Here is a 22,733-nt window from a genome sequence, read left to right on the forward strand (position 1 = left end):
CTTGTTCTTACATTACAGAAAGACCCTTACATGACTTGTTCCTGCACAGGTACCCTCTTTTACTGTACCTTGTTCTTACATTACAGAAAGACCCTTACATGACTTGTTCCTGCACAGGTACCCTCTCTTACTGTACCATGGTCTTACAGAGAGACCCTTACACGGCTTGTTCCTGTATTGGAGCCCTATATTACTTGTTTTCTGAAAATGTGTCACAAAAAATATTTTGATTAAAAGAATCTCATCCATGTACCATATGAACATTCAAATATATATTTAAAACAAACAAGCAGAAACTTTTGTATGTATGATTAAAGTCACTTTTTATTTTTAAACTAAAGGTTTTCAAGTGCAAACCCTACAAATTATATAGATTTCAGGGATGGCAGCTATACATCTACAAACAATGTGATGGAGTTAACAAATAATTACACAATATGGTGGATTTACAAACTTTCTTCTATTTTTATCAAGTATTGAAAAAGTAAAGAAAATGCAATAAATCAGCTTGTGATTTTCATTAGGAAGCTTTGCAAAGTGACTCTCTTTAATAGATCGCTGTATTCAGAGACACGGAAAACTTTATCTTCTATATGCTTAAAATTAAAGTTATTTTCCTTCCCACTCACTAACTGACAAATGCCCAGTTCATGGAATTTGCCGACAGTTACTGCAAACAACTCAGTTTTGAGATTTAATGTTGCTGCTGCCTGTGCTGCAATTTGATTTTGAGCAATCCCTGAAGACTTACCATCAGAGAAAATGATGACCTTTGTCTTAACATTGGGTCTCCTACTGCTCCTCAAAAAATTTAATAGATACCTTAAAGCATTTGGTAAGTCTGTAGACTCATCTATGTATGTGATTTCTGACAGGCGGTACAAAGCATCCTCTATGCTGTAGGTGAAAGGCACCTCAAGCCTTGGTGTGCCAGCATTGCTGTACTGAATCACAGCTAGCCTCAGCATATTATTGAAGTTCAATTCTTTAGACAGGATCTTAGAAGCTGCCACTTTAACAAACTCTTTCACTTTTTCGAAGTTGGTAAGGCCAACACTGCTAGATCCATCCATCAGGAACACGAGGTCTGTGGGCTTTTCAAACTCAACTGCAACAAAATAGAATACAATACTAAGAAAAACATTATATAATAAATATAGTGATCCTGATAAGTAAGCTACACATTGACCTTAATTTGCAACCATGTACCTTTTTGGAAAGTAAATATGTTTTTATGGTATTACTTTAAAAAGTTTATTTGAGTTTCCTAGTTGTAGTAGCCAAAAACTTGCCTCCTTAGCCCCTCACCCTATAACTGGGATGTAGTGAACATGCCGACAGATGGGATGCCGGCCGTTGATATAACGACTGCGTAATCCTGCCACCTGGCAAAATGGCAACGCTGCTATCCAGAAGCCGCTATCCCGAATGGGATAAGGATACCGGCGTCAGCATCCTTACCGCCAGAATCCTGAACGTAGGATCCGGGTAAGTATTTGTGTTAGCCCGGGGAAGGGGGGGGGTTAGGTTTTGGGACCCTTGGGGGGAAATTAGGGTTAGGCAACCCTCGGGGAGGGTTAGACTGTGGGGAGGGAGTTAGTCACCACTGGGGGAGGTTAGGGTTAGGCACCCCCTGGGAGACTTAGGTTTAGGGTGCAGGAAGAGGGGGTAGGGGTTCGGCACCAATGGGGGGAGGTTAGGGTTAGGCACTCACCAGGGAGGTTAGGGTTAGGCTCCACTAGGGGAGGGACAAGGGAGCGTTAAGCTACTTACCTTCACCTGTCGGGATTCTGCACTGTCGGACTTCTAGTGTCGGGTGTGTCATACCCAACCCTTATAAAGACGTCTTCCACCAAACTGTGGATAATGAACAACACATTGCCAGGGCCCTTACTGACTATCTAAACAGATAAACAGCTATATTTATGCTGGCCACGCACTGTGAGATAAAACTCCTGATCAGACTGACAGACCACTTATCTCACATTGCAATACACTGTTGGATAATTGCTTTATCTGTCTGACGGTGAGTATATCTACAGTCCAAACATCAAATACCACATCTGTAGTGCACACTGAAAAATTCCACATGCTGACACAGCGATAATTGGTTCTCGGTTATGGCAATACACTGTGCAAATATTGGCTTGAGCAGCCAACAATTAGCTGATCAGGCCCATAATTGCACTACGTATGGCCGCCTTTAGTCATAACCAGTGTTACTGCGTTAGTGAATACTGCTCTCACACATTAAATGATAATATACAGAACTGTTTTTGTGCATATAAAACAAAATTAATTCTTACCATGACATGTGAAATCTGGACAAACTGCATCTGGAACCATAAAAAAGACATTGTAAAGATATGATACACAGTATACTAAATAGGAGCCACACTCAGAAAAAAATGCTAAAAGCAAACCTTTACAAATGTATCTTGTAATATTGGATAAAATGGACTCCTCCAGCAGATCTTGGTATTCTGTAACCAGCACCTTAATTCCCCAGGCTCTGGTTCCCTGGCAGGTGATCTCCTGCAATGCTTTCATGTGAGGAGCTCTGTTAAATAGGTCTCCTATTCCAATACCAATCACCTGTGTAGAAGTGAGAACAGTGATACATTATTGCATGCATGTACTACTTTAGTTATTCTGTTGTGTTAAAATAATAATATACAGTATTATGTCATCATGTGTATTATGATATTGTCCCTTACAGTTTATTTTCTTACTGAATTCTTGAAAAGATGGCATACTGTGGATATGGAATGATATGCTAAATGTAAAAATAAGCCCAATGTTATAAAAGGCATGTACTGTACAAGTGGGAATGTTTCTACTAATTTCCGATTCAATAATATGCTAAAAATTCAAATTGTATGCATTAATGTTTACTGTGATTAAGAGAAAAATAAAGAGTGCTTAATTTGAAAATGTACACACCAACTTTTGTTTTTAAAAACCTTTAATAAGGTGTGCATCAACATTTTTAAAAATAGACATATATAAAATATATATCTTTAATGTTGTAATCTCTTTTCTTATTAGAAGTTGACAACAAATGAGGACATTAGTCTGTGATTCTAGAGCATTCTCTTACCTAAAGCTGTGATTGTAGATATAAAGTCATCTTCAGCTTTTTTTAATATACTATCGGTACTCTGAAGAATATCACAGAAATAAGTAACTGTGTCTGGACTAATCTCTTGTGTTCTATTAATTGAGGCATACTCATTGATTTTCTAGAATTCAGACTTCTTTGTCTACGAACGGAAGATGTTTTTCTTTCTTTCTAAAGTTGAGTTGTTGCCATTTTTACTAGACCAATCAGAAGAATGATAAAAACAGTAATATTTTATGTAAGCTTTCACTGCAGCAGCTCACTCCACGTTTGTGGTCATAGTTGTCAGGCCATCTTCAGATGAGACAGGACGGATGCTCCACGGCTGCTCATCCACCTACTACATATCAGTCTGTTCTGAGCTACACATTCACTACTGAAATCCTGTGCCTCACGATATACTGTACAGTGTTACTACTGTCGGCTGCTGGAGCTTCAAATAGTGCTATACTAAAGACCACACTGCTGGCTGCCTAATTTATTGCTCTAGCAACTGATCTCTGTTGAATTACTTTACCATTCACTCCTCTATCTGTGCGTGCCATATCTCAAGGATTACAGACAAAGGGCAGAATTTACGAGCAGCAGCTTCTGTAAGCTGCTGCTTCCCAATGGGTTGCAGGTGAATATTTTAAACGGCACTCGGAGTCAGTGTAAAGCATGCCGGGCTTTACACTGACTCCGGGTGCCATTTTAAATATGTGCATGCAACTCGCCGGGAAGCAGCGGCTTACAGAAGCCGATGCTTCGGAAATTCTACCCAACGGCTACACCGGAATACAAGCATAAAGGAATGATGAGCATTTATACATTAGTCTGCTGTGCCACTACTATATGCTGTAATATCTGAGTGACTTGTTTTAATAATAATATTTAATATTATTATTAAATATTTAATATTTTAATAATACTAAAACTTTTATCCAGCATTCCAATTTTTATTTATATACTGCACTACCGGATCTCTATTTATGCATTTTTAAAATTGATACAGCTAAACATTGCATTTTTTCAGGAAATAAAGTGCTACAATCCCAGGTTATTAAACATACACATATTATTTATTCTTGAGGCTAGTTGCAACATTTGTTGCAATAATAGCAAGTCACTGGTGACTGAAGGATACAGAGTCTTTTTGAGACCAATTTATTTGTAATAGAACTATTTATCCCAGTGAATATAATTCATTATCAGTGTATTGTTGTAATAATCCTGCCACGCACTTTAAGAATATTTCTCACCCTACTTGCTTGAACATTATACAATATATGTAGGGTTATATTGGTGCTATGATTTTATACATTATATTAATTTTTAAACAAGATAATAAAAGTTACATTTTAATTTGTAACCTAGTGCACCATCAAACTATGGCCCTCATTCAGAGCCACTCGCTAGCGGCAGTACGCTCGTTCCGAGCGATGTTCGCACATCTGCGCATGCGTACGGTTTTTAGTACGCATGCGCGAACCAGTCAGTGCGGCTGAAAATCGTTTGTACGCAATATAGCGAATGCCTGCTATTTTGAGTGACAGAATGAGGCGTATGTGGGTGGTAACAGGGGAAGGTGCTTGAAAACGGGGAGTGGAGATCAGAACGCAGGCGTGCTTAAAGGTCAAAACGGGCGTTTTATGGGTGTGCATAATTAATATAGCAGCGTCATTGACCACGTCACTTGATTTTTTTTAACTCAGAACTGCTCGCAAAATAGCAGTTGAAAAAACCAACCACAAGAATAGCGAGCAGTTCATATCCTGTTCGATGTACTCGATTAATCTAATAAATAGCGGACATGACGTATGGTGCGAGCGGCCAGGGGGCGTTTTTAACAAATAAACGAGCGTATGTTTTGCTCGCTCGTTCAGACTTAGAGGTGTGAACAGACTGCAATGTGCGAACGGATCACTTGAATAGCCACCCCTTGTTTTTGAACGAACGAACGCAAATAGCGAACGGCTCTGAATGAGGGCCAATATCTTTTTTTGTTGCAAAATACGTGTACTACAGTATATAGTTGATAGCACCTCCTTGGGGAGAAATTGACATAGAGTTGGATGTTATCTTAAGGAGAGGGTCATACATTGGTGCGGTTTTCCTCTTATTGAACAAGATGATCTTATAGCCTATTGCTACTTTTTGATACTCGAGTATATCTACTTTGCCATTCAATTTTATGATCTGCTCAATATATCTGTAGGTAAACAGGTTTACTCCCAGGAGTTCAATATCATGGTTATTGTGTAAATTGTTTATATATTTTTTTTAATTCTTTATTTTATTTTCATAGTAAAATCAGGATATTTTTCCAGTATACAAAACATTATCAATATACATATAGAAAATACAAGCGTGTCATTTACATATCATTGGGGAACATTATACTTGTAAATCACATTCAGCCGCATGCTTGCATGAAACACGAAAATTGTATAAACTAACTAAAATCAATGACACCTCTATCTAAAAATGTAAAACATACCAGAAACACATAAAGGGGAAACAAGAGGAGAAGGGGGTGTGGGGAGTATAAAAATAAAACAGTTTGCAGATACCATCTTAGTAAAGTGGGGATACAACAAATTATAGGCCCTTGGAGGCTACATCTGAAAATCTGCTAGGACCATCTGTCAGTTTGAGTTCCGGGGTATCAGGGGCTTATAGGAGGAAGATGATTTAAAGTCCATCCAACTGAACCACCTTGTCACATAGTCAGGTTGCTTCTCAGGTGCCGAATTTAATATAACGTCCATGGTCATCTAGACGCTGGCACCAATCCCACACTGTGGGAGGTATGTGAGAGCGCCAACGTACCAGAACCACTGCCTTGGCCGCATTATTCATATGCTTAAGCAGGGATTAGATATAGGGATGTCCGAGTGCGATAATAACCAAAAATCAGGGCCTGTTGGAACAGAAAAGCCAAGAATCTCTGTTGCCAGGACTATAACCCCAGCCAAAATGAAGTAATCAATGTGCATTCCCTCCAAATATGAAACATTGTACTTCTACTGTATCTTTCTTACACCTCCAGCAGATGGGAAACACACCTGGGGAAAACGTGTAATGTAACTGGGCACCGGTACCATCTGTCAACACCTTATATTGTGTTTCCAAGATCTCTAACCTGGATGAACAAGCACTGGAGACCTGGTATACTTTTCCCAGTTAATCTGAATACCTTTGGGAGTCAGATCCCTGTCCCAAGATTCCTGAAATTTAGTACTAATTGGAAGCTGAATCATCAGAAGTATTTGGTAAATGTCAGAGATGACATGTTTAGAGGCGGTGGGGTTAGTACACATAGGGGGAGATTGGGGGAGATGTATTATAGCGGCACTTATCATGCTGCTATAACTCTTCCTGATTCGCCTCTTTACTGAGACAAAGCAGGAAGCACTAAAGATGAGATGTAAGAACATTTCATATGCTGAAACGGGGGAGTGAAAAATCCCCCCTCCGGCGATCCCTGCTAGAGCCCACAGTGCATCAGCCTAGGGCTGATGCACTGTGTCTCACTCCCAGCCAGCTCCACTGAGCATGCGTGGGATTTCACAAGCATTGCGAGATCCCGCGTGCAGCCGAAGGAGTCGGTAGCCACCACAGCAGGGACAGTAAGGCAAAATGACCGTTCATACATTACCCAGCTGATTGTCGCTGCTATCTTATAGATAGATCTTATAGATAGCAGCGCCGATAATGATGGGCTCACAGCACCCCTGTCATTTACTGCCCAGCCCCCCAATAATACATGGGGGAGAAGCAGTATCAGTACACAACGTGCGCTGATACCACTTCGGTGGTTCATACATCTCCTCTATACTCTAAATGGGAGTTAAGTCTCTGCCAAATTAGCGATATCTCTTAAAGAAGAGGCAAATTGGCATGCTTGTAAATAAAACTAGTAGTCTTGTTTAGTTAATCCTGCTTCAACAGATAATACCTCATAAGACTTAAATACCTCATCAGAAACCAGGTGACCCATTGTAGTAAGACCCACAGCCAACTAATTGGACGCTCTCCTCCCCGAGTTCCCTGGGATAAAAAGGGGGATTATATATGATGAGGGTAAGAGGAGATCTCAGGCTTTGTATGTAATTTCCTCCACAGTGCTAAGGTTGGTCCTACGGTCATGTGATCCAAACAAACTACTTTAGAGCACCAATGAATAACATTCAAATGATAGTTTGTGGATGCAGATTCTAGTTCCACCCATTGTTTCTCCCTGGAACCCCTGGACCAATCCATTATCCTGCTTAGTACAGTTGCCTGGTAATAAGCCAAAATCATTGGGATGTATGCTGAAACAATACCTGGTGTTTGAATCTGGGTTTCCGACCTTCCCATACAAAGTCACAGATGACATTATGAACAACTGACAGTAAGCGAGATGGGAGCCCTGCAGGAATTGTTTGGAACAAGTATAAAAGTCTAGGGAGCACATTCATTTTATAATATTTATTATACCCAGCCATGAGAATTTTTATGTACGCCATTGGGACAGTTCTGTACATAATTTGGTAAGCATGGGAGCATGATTTAAAACAAATAGCTGGGAGAGCCTATTTGGTATCATTATACCTAAGTATTTTATATACGTTGGGTGCCATGTAAGCAGGAAAGAAACACTAGAGGCGATAACCCTAGAGACGGCAACATTAAGAGCTGGGGACTTCGTGTAGTTAATTTTAAAATTTGAAGCTTGCTAAAACAGTGAAATTCTCCCATAAGATTCAGAAGAGAAGTCACTAGGTTTGTAATCACTGCCAGTAAATTGTCTGCAAAAGAGCAATACGATAGTCCCGTGCACCTACTCGTAAACCAGTTATATTAGGGTTAGCCCTAATCTCCCTAGCCAAGGCCTCCATACATAGTAAAAGATTAATTACAAGAGGGGGCAGCCCTGATGTGTACCATTTGTATATTTATCTTATCAGATAATATCCCATTGACCCTGACCTGTGCTGAGGGTGCCCAGTATAGGGAGAGTATATTCTAGAGAAACATGTAACCCAGACCTGCATCTGTAGAGAGAAGTATCATTGGAACGCTAGTGCTAGTCACGTGAGCTATCAAGTCTATTACTTTGGTGATGTTATCTCTACCCTCTCTTCCCGGAACAAAGCCAACTTGATCGAAATGGACTATGCTTGGGAGATTGGCCATAAGCTTTGCACATAATTTAATATCTACATTCAAGAGAGAAATAGGCCTGTAACTGGCAGGCAAACTTGGGTCCTTTAACTCTCTAGAAATAACGGTTATATGGGCACTAAGGGACTGGTCAGAATGAGGGGTCTGCTATGAGATAGCATTGCAAGCCCGCAAAAGAAAGGGAATTAACTTATCCTGAAAGGGACTATAATATTAGATGGAAAAGCCATCGGGGCCAGGACTTTTACCGGTGGGGGACATTTTAGGGGCCTCCAATAATTGAAATTTTGTCAATGGTGAATCCAAAGTCTGTGTTATTTCCTCAGGGAGAATGGGAAAATTGATCTCATATAAATATTTAATTATCTCTAAATAAATGTTTGCTACTGAGTAATAGAAAGGATTGTAATGCTGTCATATGTGAACCTTATAGATAATGGAAAATCACATGCTGCATGAATCACGCATCTAAATGTCCCGTATTAACTCATCATTGAATGCAGCGCAATCACACTTTAGTGCTTTTCAATTATTCCCTGGTCACATATGCTTGCATACATTCAGCAGGTTCCTGCAGTGCAGTATTAAATGCACGTCTGTTCATAATCACATTCACTACAGGGAGACAGATTTCATCAGTACCTCAGGATCCTCATTGTCCTGCCACTCACCAAATAAAAAGTTGTGGTACTTATCCACTGCCTCAGTGCCAACAAATTTAAGAGGGTGTGTGCCTATACCTTCATGGACCTATTCACCACTCCCACATAGCAACACATGCACCAATATTAAGGGGCTTTAACCAAAAGTCACAGATGTCTTTGTCAAAAACAGAAGATCGATCTGGCGCAGCCCCTGCAGAAGATCGATCTGGCGCAGACTCTGCACCATCACTGCCACTCTTCTGACACCATGCATGCTCAGGGCCGGATTAAGGGCCACATGAGCCTGGGGTTGAAAATGTTTAAGGGCCTATATTGAGAAAGGGAGAAGCTGTAACCAGTGCTGTGTTGGTGGCCAAGTGCATGTGTACTGTACACCCCCCTACACTATCAGCCCCACTGTCTCCCTAAATACATAAAAATAGGAAAAAATATATAATTACTGTATGTGAGAACACTAGAGAAAAAATATATAATTACTGTATGTGAGAACACTAGAGAAACTATTTTAATACTTATGATTTATGGCTGACTGTGTGACCAGCTAAGCATCTGATCATCATCATGCTGATGATGGGCCTATTTTTGTGTGGAAGCCTGGAGCTGTAGCTTGATCAGCCCCATTGTTAATCTGGCCATTTTACTGTCAGTTATCAACTCTATCTGCTGATATGACACAATGTAAGGTATGCGTACTTTAACCTATATGTTATATATTAAAATAATGATTGATAGATAGATGATAGATAGATAGATAGATAGATAGATATGGTGAAATGCTGGTAGGATGTAATTATAACCTTAAAAGGCTAATCATGTGACTTGTTATATAACTGTTAGTTAACATCTATAACTGTTAATATGCCTACTGACTATGCAGGGTAAGCTTATTTTAACCTAAATAATAGATAGCTTTTAAATAGATAGCAACAATGGCAAAATGCATGAGAATGTGATTTTTCACATTTGTATGCTGACCATGTGACTTGCTTACATCATAAACAGCCTTTGTGATGTCACTCAGTTTTGGTAGAAAGGAACTGTCAGTTATCAACTGTATCTGCTGATATGACATCTGATATGATACCCCTGAACAATTGCATAAGACTCCTAGAACCAAACTACTGAGGTCTTTTGTCTATAACAACCGCCCTTTTTCCATAGAGAGACACTCCCACCAGTACTGAGATGCCACTAGGTCTAAAACTCAGGGAAGTAGAGGTTTATACAATTAACAGGTGATCACAGGGTTAAGGCTAGAGTAGTAGAATACAATATGTGAGTACAGTAGTTAAACTTGTGGTTTTGACAATAACAGGAGGAGCTGTGTAACAACACGTTGCTTGATAATGATAACTGCAGACAAGCTGCACTTTTTCAAATAATGTAAACTGAAGCCATATGGTAAACAGATAGCTAAAAGATGTTTGCAAACAAATTTTCCAAATATTAAGTAAAGTAATACTTAACAATAGGTGATGCAGGGAGCAAGTGACCATAGATCAGACTGGATAAGCACACAAATATTCAGAATACCAGCAATACAGAGTTTTCACCAGGCACCAGGTCAGCAGGCTACCACCAAGGCATGAAGCTATAACTGACAAGGAGGTGAAGGCTTGGCTGCTTTTAACACACATATAGACCAATAACAAAACATCAACTCGGCCAAACCCCCTTCAAGTGAAATAAGTTATAGGTATGATGCTGCAGGTAGGAGAGTAACTAGTGAGTAACCCAGTAATTATATACCAGCTACAGACATTCCTGCACAGCCACTAATCACATACACTAGCGTCCTGATCTCCTAGCAATAACCGGAACCAGCATGCAAGACAGCTACTAACGCTGGCATTCGGATCTTCTAACAACCAGTAGGACCCGAGGAGGTAGAGAAACGCCGCACTGGCTACTGCGGCTCCTAACAAAATGTTATATATGAAAACAATGGCCCTGATTCAGACCCGGATGCAAGTGGCCGTTCGCACGTTCGACGAACGTGCAGAAAAATGGAAATTGAAGCGCTCGCTCGTAATTTCATACGCAGCTAATCTTCCGCCCCATAGTCTCCCAACCCCTCCTCTAGCTAACGAGCGAGCCAAATTGCGACCGTACATCTCCAATTTTGCTTGCAGGGAACGCTCGCACAAACCGGAAGTGGGCCTTTCAGATTTCGATTACCTGCTCGTTCATTCTGCATACCTACTTCAATCGTATCATGCCAATCAATATATCAATTAGCTTAATTGCTCTTCACATGTTTGCAAATCATTTTTTTTTCATTTTCAATAAACTTTACTCTTGTCCGTGTTTTTTTTTCCACGCAGAATACGTACGGTTTAAACAATGGTTTACTTTATCCAAAATACATGTTTTATCCAATTATCCTATTGTTTTCCGTGTTTTGTCTTACGCATATTTTACTTGTTTCATTTCTTTATTTAAATTAGCTAACGCATGTCACTGCATTAAGCCTATCATAACTCACATTAGATTTTTTAGCCTGTAGAACACATGACTCATACACTAACCAATAGAATGGTTCCTGTTAATTTACCAACTACATTAGCCAATCAAAATTATTATCTGGTCTTTATTAAAACTGATATTTAAAAAATACACCATTGCCATCATGAGAGCCTCTGCGTTCATAAGGCGGGAGCTTCTGGTACTTACGGAGGTTATGGACCGGCGGATAACCAGCCAGCCTCCCCCCATCAGCAATAGAGAGAAGCGTTCCGCCTATGTGGAGGTTCACCGCCGCCTGCGCTCCTTTGGCTCACGCCGACAGATCGGCCAGCTCGAGCGCAGGTGGTCCGATCTGCAACGCCGCACGCCACGCTTGCTGGCATGTTTTAGACAGCGTATAGCTGAAAGTAAGTCTATTTTTTTTGGTTTCCTGAATTTTTTTGCGGCCCTATCTGCGTGTGCATGTTTTCATTCTTGCCCTGTTTCTTTATTTAGTACATATCTGCGTGTGCATGTTTTCATTCTTGCCCTGTTTCTTTATTTAGTACATATCTGCGTGTGCATGTTTTCATTCTTGCCCTGTTTCTTTATTTAGTACATATCTGTATGTGCATGTTTTCATTCTTGCCCTGTTTCTTTATTTAGTACATATCTGCGTGTGCATGTTTTCCGTTTCGATTTTTTTTTTTTTAGGATTTTCTAAAGGAAAAAAATTAAACAAAAGTTAAATTGTTATCCATCATTTAGGGGCAGAGCGCAGACTACGCCGTCATCGCCAGCGACGACGTCGGCCTCATCCCCTATCCCCAGCCAAACCTCCTCTCCCCAATCTTCCCCTAATTCACCCTCCACCCCAGCCTGGCCAGACCCGGACGCCCCTCCCTCTACGATAATTCCCATCCCTCAAAATTCCCCCTCCCCTCAACCCCCCTCTCTTTTCCACCCCCTCACCACCTTCCGAAATAACCCCTCCTACATCCGACCTGCATTGGCCTACCTCCGAGGAGGACGATGGTGGGGCTACAGGTCCAGGCGTCATTGTGAATGGTATGTTTCCCTTTTAAACTATGTTTTGGTTTTTTTGGGGGGGTTTTGGGGGATGTTATCCTTTGCCTGTGCATTTTTCAATTTTTAGGTATTTCTAATGTTTGTTATATATATCTTTGTTTAAAAATGTCTATGATGTTTTCCCCTTACACATATCACACATGTACAAACACTCATACTTGTATCTCTTGTTTACGGTACCAACAAATGTAGTTTTTGGGCGTACTTCTCCATTTTTTTTTTTTTTTTTTTTATGAGTCATTTTTTAAAATTTACATTGGCAAAGTTTTTTGGCTTTGATTTGTAATTTTTAATAAAATTGTCACTTTTTGTAAAGTCGAATTTGCTTTTGAAGTTGTTTGGAAACAAAAATTAAGGTTTCATTTTATTAAGCACCACAATTTTTTAACCCACAGAGGACCAGAGGCGGCTGACCGAGTTAGCAGCTTGTGTGCAGAGGCTGAGGGGCCATGTTATAGGCATGCTGGTGGTCCTCGATCAGATGTCGGGTATCCTGCGCCACTAATTTTTTAATTTTACAAAGAATTTTTCAGGTTTTAAAAAATAAAAAAAATTTTTTTGGTTTAAAGTCTCATTCCTTCTCTGTAAAATATTAGATTGTTTAACCTTACAAAAGTCGACTATTGCAGCAAGTTTTTTAAAGTAATGTAACTTAGATTGTAGAAAGCTGAATTATGTAAGCTGGCACATTAAACACCTAACAATACCAATAGGTTTGTAGAATTACCAGCATTTGTTGTTAAAATTATTTGGTGGGTAAGGTAAATGTTAAATGAAACCTGCTTAGGCCTAGATTAGAAAACATACTGATTCACCATAATACCTTTTGGTGTTTGTTTTTAGCCACAAAGCATGGTAAAATACTGAACAATTTTATTCATTACAGGATTAGCCATTAAGCAAGTTTTCCTTTTTTGAACCAGGTTACACTTGCTTGTAATTTAGAAATGAAATGTTTGTTTAAACTTAACAAAAAATTTATTATTTACAAATAAGAAACACAAAGTGATTTTTCACAATCAGTACACACAGTGAAAACACTCTCAAAAATACAGCCTACACCCAAAAAATAAAATTAAAACAACAATCAAGAACTGTTTTACGAAGTAGCATGCCAACATGATTCCACAAATGAGGCGACGAAAAATTTGTTCCAGAAGTTATATCCAATGTGTCCACATGAAGTCAATTTTTAGGATCAGGTAGTAGTCATCGTTTTTCTGAAAAATATTATGGAATAAAACACAAAAAGATAAAAAAAATGTTAAAATTTATAATTAAATGATTACATGTCTACATTGTGTCAATTAACTTCATTTGGGACAATAATTACCTAAAAAATCTGGACACCACATCATCGCGTATGGCCCCCCCACATACTGACCTCCGACCAACCTAGGGGGGGCCATCCTCAGGCAAGGCATCCTCTGGCTGCATTGGGACACCACTCCTTACGGCGATGTTGTGAAATATCCCACACAGGACCACAATTTTCGAAACCATATCCGGCAAATACATGAGCTCGCCACCAGAGCGGTGGAGGCATCTGAATTGGCCTTTTAAAAGGCCGATACAGCGCTCCACCACTTGCCTGGTGGCTGTAAGTGCGGAATTAAAATCACTTTGTGGGCCTGGTGTGGGAGCCAAATAAGGAGTGAGCAGCCAGGGCGTGCAAGGGTAGCACTGTCTCCTGTGAAAAAGAAGTTACAAAATCAGGATCACTGTGTATCAAGCTTTGCATTGGTATCTAATAAAGGTCTCCACTTACCCAGAAGCCACGCATCACCAGCTTGTAGGTTGTTTAATTTATGCCAAATCCCTGATTGCCGGATGACGAATGAGTCATGTGCACTCCCGGGTAATTTTGCATTCAAGGACAGGATCTGGAGGGAGGCATCACATACCACCATTACATTCAGTGAGTGATAGTGTTTTCGGTTCCTAAAAATTGCCTCCAGCCGTGCTGGAGGCTGAAGTGGTATGTGAGTACCATCCACAACCCCTATGATGTGTGGGAAGCCAGCTATTTGGTAAAAATTGGCCTTCGCCACACTAAGGGAAGCCAAATCCAAAGGCATTTTAATAAAATGATGGAGGTGCTTGAAAAGGGCCTCCATCACTGCCCTCAGGATCCTTGAAAAGGAGGATTGGGAGATTCCGGCAACTATTCCCACCGTGGTTTGAAAGGATCCTGAGGCACAGAAATGTAACACCGACATTAATTGCGTAAGTGGTGGTATTGCTGTAGGACTGTCAATTTGACGCTCAAGATCACTCTCTATTAATGAGAGAGTGTCTATGATGATTTATGGAGGACGACGGTATCGTCTTAAAACCTCATCATCGGGCATTCCAAAAAGGGTGACACGTGTTCTATATATCTGGGGCCTTGCACGCCTACGATGCCTACGCCTGGGACGAGATTGAGGTTGGTCGGCTTCCAGCAGCATGGCCAAAATAATACGACCAACATCAATCTGAAATGGTAAGTAATGTAGTTAATGTATGTTGAAATTAAAATTAAAAAAAAAATACTTATCTTTCCGTTAAAATCCAAAGATGCTTACATGCCGGGGTATTGTCATGTAATTTGTAGATCCATAATTTAAGCAAGGATGACGGGAAAAAACTTACTCCAAAAATAAACCACCAATAAAATAACCACACCAAAAAAATGCGAACGGAAAATTTGAAAAATAAAGCGCCTCGAAACAACTCCAAAAAACCGCCTCCAAACACTAATCCCTCCAACAATACACTCCTACACACGAAACCTCCACCAATCAACACCCGCCACCTCGACTCGAGACGCAAAAAGCCATAAATAGTGTTTAGTTTCCCGCTCAAATTAAGGATGGATCATAGGAACGCACAATCAATGATGCGGTCGAATAATGAGGACGCATGTATAAATACGTCACGGAAAAACACAAACGGTCTGGTGTAGTTCAAGTTTTTACAAGCAAAATGGCTACAGACCAGCCAAACAATGGCCAAGAGGCGGCCGGTAAGTATTTCTCTCTTTTCTATTCAAGGATTATTTAGAACCAGAATATAGTGAAAGTTTGACATCTAAATTTTAATTAATTTAATGTAAATAGGTGTTGAGGATGACATGGAAGAGGCTGCTGGGCCCAGTATTCCGGCCAAAGCTGCCAAAAAGAAAAGGCAGCCACAATTCACAAGAAAGGAGATGGAGGTTTTGGTTCAGAAGTGTGTGGACATCCTGCCACAGGCAGACAGGAATATGGGTGTAAGCCAGAAGTGGAGAATGTGGGAGGAGATAGCCAGTGCTGTCAATAGGGTGGGTGAGTTGGTCCGTCTAGCCCGGGATGTCAAACGCTGGTAAGTAAAAAAAAGATTTAAAGAGAAAGTGGATACAGGCCCAAATAATGCAGGAATAATGCCAACTTTTTCACCCACAGATGGCAAGACTTCAAATATCGGCTGAAGCAAAAACTGGCTGACAGGGCTAGGCATGCAAGGGTGGGGGTCCCACCCCTGTGTCATTGGAGCTGACTGATTTGGAAGAGCTGGCACGGGTGTGTGCAGAATGTGGAGGTGTTTGGCGTGTCCAACATGGATACGGACATGCCAGACTTTGCGGCTACTCATGTTGTCCCAGGTAAATGTTGTGATGTAACCAACTCTGAAATGTTTTTGAGACAATATGTAGATTCTAATGTGACTCTTTTCTCTCACAGAGACACAGGCGGATGAGTCTGCTCCAGAGGGGAGCCTTGGCCGCAGAATTTCTGCTGGCTCTGCAGGGGAGGAACCAGTACATCCGGCTGAGGACCCTGCAGAAGCCAGTCCAGGGCAATCCCCCTCGCAGGCAGTGGCACTCCTCACAGAATTCAATTTTAAATCAGATTACCATACGGAGATTCTGCAGAGGATGGACGCCAGTCTGCTACGGGTGGCTGAGGCCCTGGAGCAAAATGCTGCGGCCAACGTGACCATTGGTCAGGCCCTGGCTGAAAATACCAGGGCCAACATCAGAATAGCCAATGCCCTGGAGCAGCTCGTTCGCCAGCACATGGTGGAGCCGACCTCCCTTCCTGCCGGAACATCAGGTTCCTCCACCTCTGGCACAACAACAGCCATTCCTCCAAATGTGCCTAGCCCTATGCCTAGTCCAGAGGCCACAACATCTGCCTCTGGACAGGCCAGCCAGAGGACATCCCGGACCCGGTCTGGCGCCCACCCTACCCCAGCCAAACGGGGAAAAAAGCGATGACAGCACTGGCTACTTTTCCCACACTCCTTCTGTGCTTGCCCCATATTCCTTTAGGGCCAAAACTTCCCTCTCCTTTCTTGTGAATTGTTTTTAATGTGATTTTTTAATTTTGCCAAAACTGGCAATATTTTTGGGATAATTCTTTCATTTATTATTGGCTAACAATGACCAAAAACTTTAATTGCCAAATGCACATGAAATATTAAAAAATGTGTTGATGAAATAAAAAAATTTACAAAACAATTGTATTGTGACATTATTTGAAAAATGGTTTAGAGTTAATCCTGGCCCACAAGCCAAAAACGAAATCCAACAACAAACAAACAAAGGGTTAAAAAAAAAAGGTTTCTTTAAGGAACACTTTGAAATTAAAAAAAGGATGCAAATTCTCCAGGCCAAAGCAAAATGTTAAAATACACACAAACATGATGACAATATTGTTACAATATCACAAAAGCAAAAAAAAATTGTAAAGAACATTCCTAAAAATGTACGCTAATTGATTGTGTAATCCTGAAATTAGCAGGTGAGATTTTCACCTGCGAACGGTTTTGTGCTAACCAAAAAAACTCTTTTCAAAACACATTACAAGCTGGTTTTCAATTCAAAGTTGATTGTTTTTCTGACAAGCTGTGATAAATCGATGAAACATCGAGGAGGCCCGGACCGAAGGACAAGACCATCGACATTGTGGTCGAGTAATCCACACCCCAAGCTGTGCGAGCAGTTTGAACGGAAAGAGGATCAGCCAGTGACGTATGACTTGGTACGAACACATTTGACGTTCGCATGAGCTAATTTATGTACGCCCCAAAAATGCCTCGCCACGCCTGCGTTTTCCCATCTCCGCCCCCGTCAACGCCCAAAAATGGCCTGTTCTGTCAATCACATTTCACATGTCACTTCCTGTTCGCAATTTGACGAACGAGTCAAAAAAAGCTTGCAATCTGCCGTACGCACATGCGCAGTGTTACACCGGTGCATGCGCGGTTTCACAACATCGGAACGTAACGAGCGTACTGCTGCTAACGAACGGCTCTGAATGAGGGCCAATGTTAGATAGATAGCAATGGAAAAATGCAGGTAGGAAGTGATTTATAATCATAATCAGCTAATCATGGACTATTAGTTATCAACTATAACTGTTAATATGCCTACTGATTGTGTAGTGTAAACTTATTTTAACTAGATAGATAGATAGCTAGCTAGCTAGCAATGGTGAAATGCAGGTAGGATGTGATTTATAAACTTAATATGTTGATCATGTGACTTGTTATAGAACTGTTAGTTAGTATATCTGTTAGTATAACTGTTAGTTAGTATATAACTTTAATATATCTACCTACCTTGTAGTATAAGCTTATTTTAACCGAAATAATAGATAGCTTATAAATAGATAGCAATGGCAAAATGCATGCAGGATGTGATTTTTAACGTCAGCATGCTGAGCATGTGACTTGCTTACATCATAAACACTCAGCTTTGTTTGAAAGGTCATAATTTTGTAGAGAACTGTCAGTTATCAACTTTATCTGCTAATATGACATGTCACAATGTAAGGTCTGCTTGTTTTAACCTAAATGTTGTATATGCAAATAATGTTAGATAGATAGATAGATAGATAGATATATAGATAAAAGCTGTATCTGTTAATATGTCTACCTACCTTGTAATGTATGTATGTTATCTAAATGATAGATTTATTATGAATACATTATAAATAGATAGATAGCAATGGCAAAATGCATGCAGAATGTACTGACCATGTGACTTATTACATCATAAACAGCCTTTGTGATGTCACTTAGCTTTGGTAGAAAGGTCACCATTTGTAGAGAACTGTCAGTTATCAACTGTATCTGCTGATATGACATCTCACAATGTAAGATATGCTTGATTTAACTTTAATATTATATATGAAAATAATGTTATATAGTTAAGCAATGGTGAAAAACAGGATATAGGATGTGACTTATAACCTTGATAATCTGATCATGTGACTTGATATAGAACTGTTAATTATTAACTATAACTGTTCAAATGCCTACTGACTGTTTAGTGTAAACTTATTTCAACCTTAATAAAAGACAGACAGACAGATAGATAGAAAGCAATGGTTATATGCGCAGGTAGGATGTGATTTATAACTTTAGTAGGCTGATCATATCACTTGATAAAACACTGTCAGTTATACACTTAAGGGGGGTATCCACTTAGTGATTTTGCCAAGCGATTGCACGATAACAACGTCGTTATCGTGCAATCGCTTGCAAATCACACACGCATCGGGCATGTTTTCGCTGGTCACGTGCCCGCTGGTCGTTTCCGACATCTATCATCGCTCGTACATGCTGGTCAACCTGACAATCCCGTCAGGTTCAGCATGTGCGAGTGAACGTTCAGTCTAGGCACATCACTAGACATGGAAATGACAGCACGATTGCAGTGTCGTAATCGTGCTGTCGTTTCCATGTCTACTAGTTCCAGGCGAAAAGTCAGAATCCGTGGTAAAGTATCGCGAGTGACGTAATTTCGCTAGGCATAAAGTTTCCACCATATTCAATTCTTGCGTCTTTTCGCCGGTGCGGAAAGTCAATGCAATGTACCCGGCGAAAAAGTTTCACCTCTGAATAGCCGACGGAAAAAAGTGCAGAATTGCGGTTTTGGGGTGCAAAGGTACAGAAACCACTCTGCACCCTTTGGACAGACCAGCAAAGGATAACTGCGTAAAAAAAATGCAAAAAAAAAGAGGAACACCCAAAAAAAAAGCACTTTGAAAAGGGGAGTGAAAAAGTACAAAGTGGGGGTATAAACGCAAAAACTAGCGAAATAGACTTTTGGGGGGTCTGATAGTATGGGGGAGGAGTTTTTTTATTGCAGGTGTTTGCTGAAGGTGCGTTTTTTGCAGCACTTAAAACTTGACTTTAGCCATTTTTAACCATGCTTGCACCCATTTTCAAGTACCCCAAATTTGACAGGAATACTTATTTTCACAAAAAAAATCTGCTAAATGCTATTCTTCACCACTTGTGCAAAGCTGCTATTTGGGAGCAATTGACAGCACTTAAGTACCGCAAATAGCTTCAGTAGGGCTAATCGGGGACATCTACATTAATCCCCAATGTTAGTGCATCTTTTGGGGGGTGTCAGGCTGATTTTCCCAATTCTGCCAACACTTTTCGCCTGTTAAAGAGTTTAGTCGGAACGCATTTTCGCGTCCTTTGGAATTGAATACGGTGAATAGTGGGGGTGCGCATGATAAGTTTCCGTGGCTAAAATAGGTGAAGTCGGCATAAAGTGCAGCATGCGAAAAAGTATCGCGGGTGCGAAACTAATTGTATACGGCCCTATATCTGTTAATTTATCTACTAACCTTGTTATGTAAGCTTTCATTAATTTAAATGATAGATATATTATAAGTAGATTATAAATACCAATGTAAAAAAGCATGCAGGAGGTGATTTTTCACTAAATATTTAGTTTGCACTATGTATGGAAGCACAGCACAATTTGGCTTTACTTAAATATAGAATCATGGATCAAGCCAAATTATTGTTTCAAAAAGAGGTACGGTGGATTTACCAGTTATTAACACTGGAATAATGTATCATTGCCATATTTACATCTATTTGATTATTACACGCTTCTGTGTTTTGTCTTTGTATGTGGCGAGCACATTAATTAGATGACATCATTACAAGCTGCGTCTGCGAGGGCTTGTGGTGTCTTCTCACAAGTGGTGTAGCCTGTTTAAGGTAAGACATGTTGTTTGTATCTTTATACAGTGGGTGTCTCTGGGGGAGATTCAATTGTTCTGCCGGCGGCTTTTTTTTTTAGACGCCCAACAGAGCAATTCAATTGTTGCTCTGTCGGGGCGCGATAGCCACCGGCGCCGGCATTTCTGCACACACTCAGGAGTGAGCGAGCAGAAATGTGACTGAAACACCCTGGTTAGGGCTTGCTAACCGCAGATAGAGCGCCCTAACCAGAAATTAAGACGGGGTTTAGCCGTTTTAGACGGCTAAACCTCGTCTTTTAGTTGGCGAAGAGGGCGATAATTAATGAGCGCCCAGAACATTTGAATAGCAAACTGGGCGCTCATTAATTAGCACGCCCAAAAAAACAATTGAATTGCCCCCTCTGTCTTTATTTGACAAGTTGCCTCGAGTGCCGCCCTAAAATCTATGTATTTATTTCCCACATTTAGGTTGTAATTGGAGGGCACCGGATGCCGGCCATAACAGAAGAATGAAAATAATAATGATAGATAGATAGATAGCAATGGTGAAATGCAGATAGGATGTCATTTTAGCCTCAATAGGCTGATCCTGTCACTTGCTATAGAACTGATAGTTATCTACTGTAACTGTTAATTTGCCTACTGACTGTATAGTGTAAGTTTTTTTAACCTAAAATATAGATAGATTGCAGCGGCGCCACAATGTTTTTAGGTTGGGGGGGCCAAGATATAATTTAATTTTGGCGGTCCTAAATTGCTGAATGTTGCCCTCTCTGGGGCAGCTGGAGTAACCTGCCACACCACCTACCTGATGACAAAGATCAGTAACCCTGAGAGGTGTCTTTGGCTTTTGCTGATTTGGCTCCGTATACGGACATTACTGCTCTCTCTCTGCCTCCTCACTGACAGACACAACACTACCGCGCAGCCAAAAAGCACGTCCCTATATAGACAAATTATCCAACCAGAACCAGGAGAGGAGGAGGATAGTTACCCGTGTGCTGCTGGGAGTTGTAGATTGGCATAGGCTTGGGAGTTTATCGCTACAATAAGTTTGTCGTGAGAATAGCTTGCAGGACCCTACTCACACCTAATAGGATTGAGCCCAGTGTATGCACCTTGCTATTCCCTATAATACACACACACCAATGCAAATATTCTCTAGGTATAAAACAAGAAAAACATTCAAGGATGAAAACAAATATACATATCAAACGCTGCAAATTTAGCTCCATCTGGCCTATGTACAGTACAGACATGACAACGCACATATAGTGACTACAACCCAAATACAGACATAGGGACTCTTAATCTCTCTAATCCAGCAATTCATGCAAAAACTGATGCAGTACGTGTAGCACAATAGGTGCATTACACATTGCATCCATGCCACACATGGGAATTATTTATCAGACACCACAACACAAAATATGCTGGGCTGGTTACACCCATAGGAGGTTGACATGCTCAGACTTCACCTTATAAAAAAACAACCACGACATTTTTTTAATTACTATAGAAGGTGTCAACAGTATGTATTGTGATCTGTCAAATATGGTCCCAATTTTTTTTTATATATATATTATACATATATACATATAGATATATAGTATAGATATACTGTATATATATATATATATATATATATAAATACACACACACACACACATGCACGAGAGGTGGCACTCAATATTCACATATTGCGCATAATGTGCTGAATTGAAATGGGAATAAATGGCTGCTGACCATAACTTGCATGCATGTGAATACTAATACTGCTCCATAAGTGCTTACTAACCGCATGGATTATTTGTACTAACTAACTGGTTTTATGCACAAGGAGACTTTGTCGTTTGCTTTAAGGAGAACAATTGGTTGCAAAAGTAAAAATCGCCAGTGATAAGTTTTGGACAAGCCCTGCCTATTTGAACTATATGAGGTGTCTAATAAAACACAGGCTGTTGCTTTTTATTCATCAGGACTAAAGTCCTCATACTGTGGATACTAACCAATCATATTGATACATAGATATTGTTTAAAGTATGTTTTTGCTATGAATGTCATGGTATATACAACTAATTATTGAATTGCCAGCTTTTTATATGTGGCTAATTATAATTGTTTTTTATATGTCAATATATGAATTTTAATTTTATAATTTATTGTATCTCAACCAATCTCACAGCGCTCTCTGGTAAGGCTATAGGCCTATATATACCTTTTTTTATTAGATGACAAAGAAGGGGCATGTGGCCACGAAACATCGATAAGATTCATGTGTGA

General features: G+C 40.2%; 1 protein-coding gene across 1 annotated transcript in view; it reads right to left on the reverse strand.

Moving 5' to 3' along the window:
- Positions 1 to 322: 322 nt before the first annotated feature.
- LOC148535361 (collagen alpha-1(VI) chain-like) overlaps positions 323 to 22,733 on the reverse strand; it is a 52,096-nt gene continuing 29,685 nt past the window's right edge. The window contains exons 4-6 of the mRNA XM_088462795.1: positions 2,424 to 2,595; positions 2,307 to 2,336; positions 323 to 1,108 (exon numbers count right to left, since the gene is read on the reverse strand). Of these exons, the coding sequence (XP_088318921.1) occupies positions 504 to 1,108; positions 2,307 to 2,336; positions 2,424 to 2,595 (807 nt within the window). The 3' untranslated portion in view covers positions 323 to 503. The remainder of the gene's footprint in view (positions 1,109 to 2,306; positions 2,337 to 2,423; positions 2,596 to 22,733) is intronic.

The sequence above is a fragment of the Taudactylus pleione genome, unplaced genomic scaffold (assembly GCF_031769625.1).
Source record: "Taudactylus pleione unplaced genomic scaffold, aTauple2 ptg000053l, whole genome shotgun sequence".
NCBI classification, from domain to species: domain Eukaryota; kingdom Metazoa; phylum Chordata; class Amphibia; order Anura; family Myobatrachidae; genus Taudactylus; species Taudactylus pleione.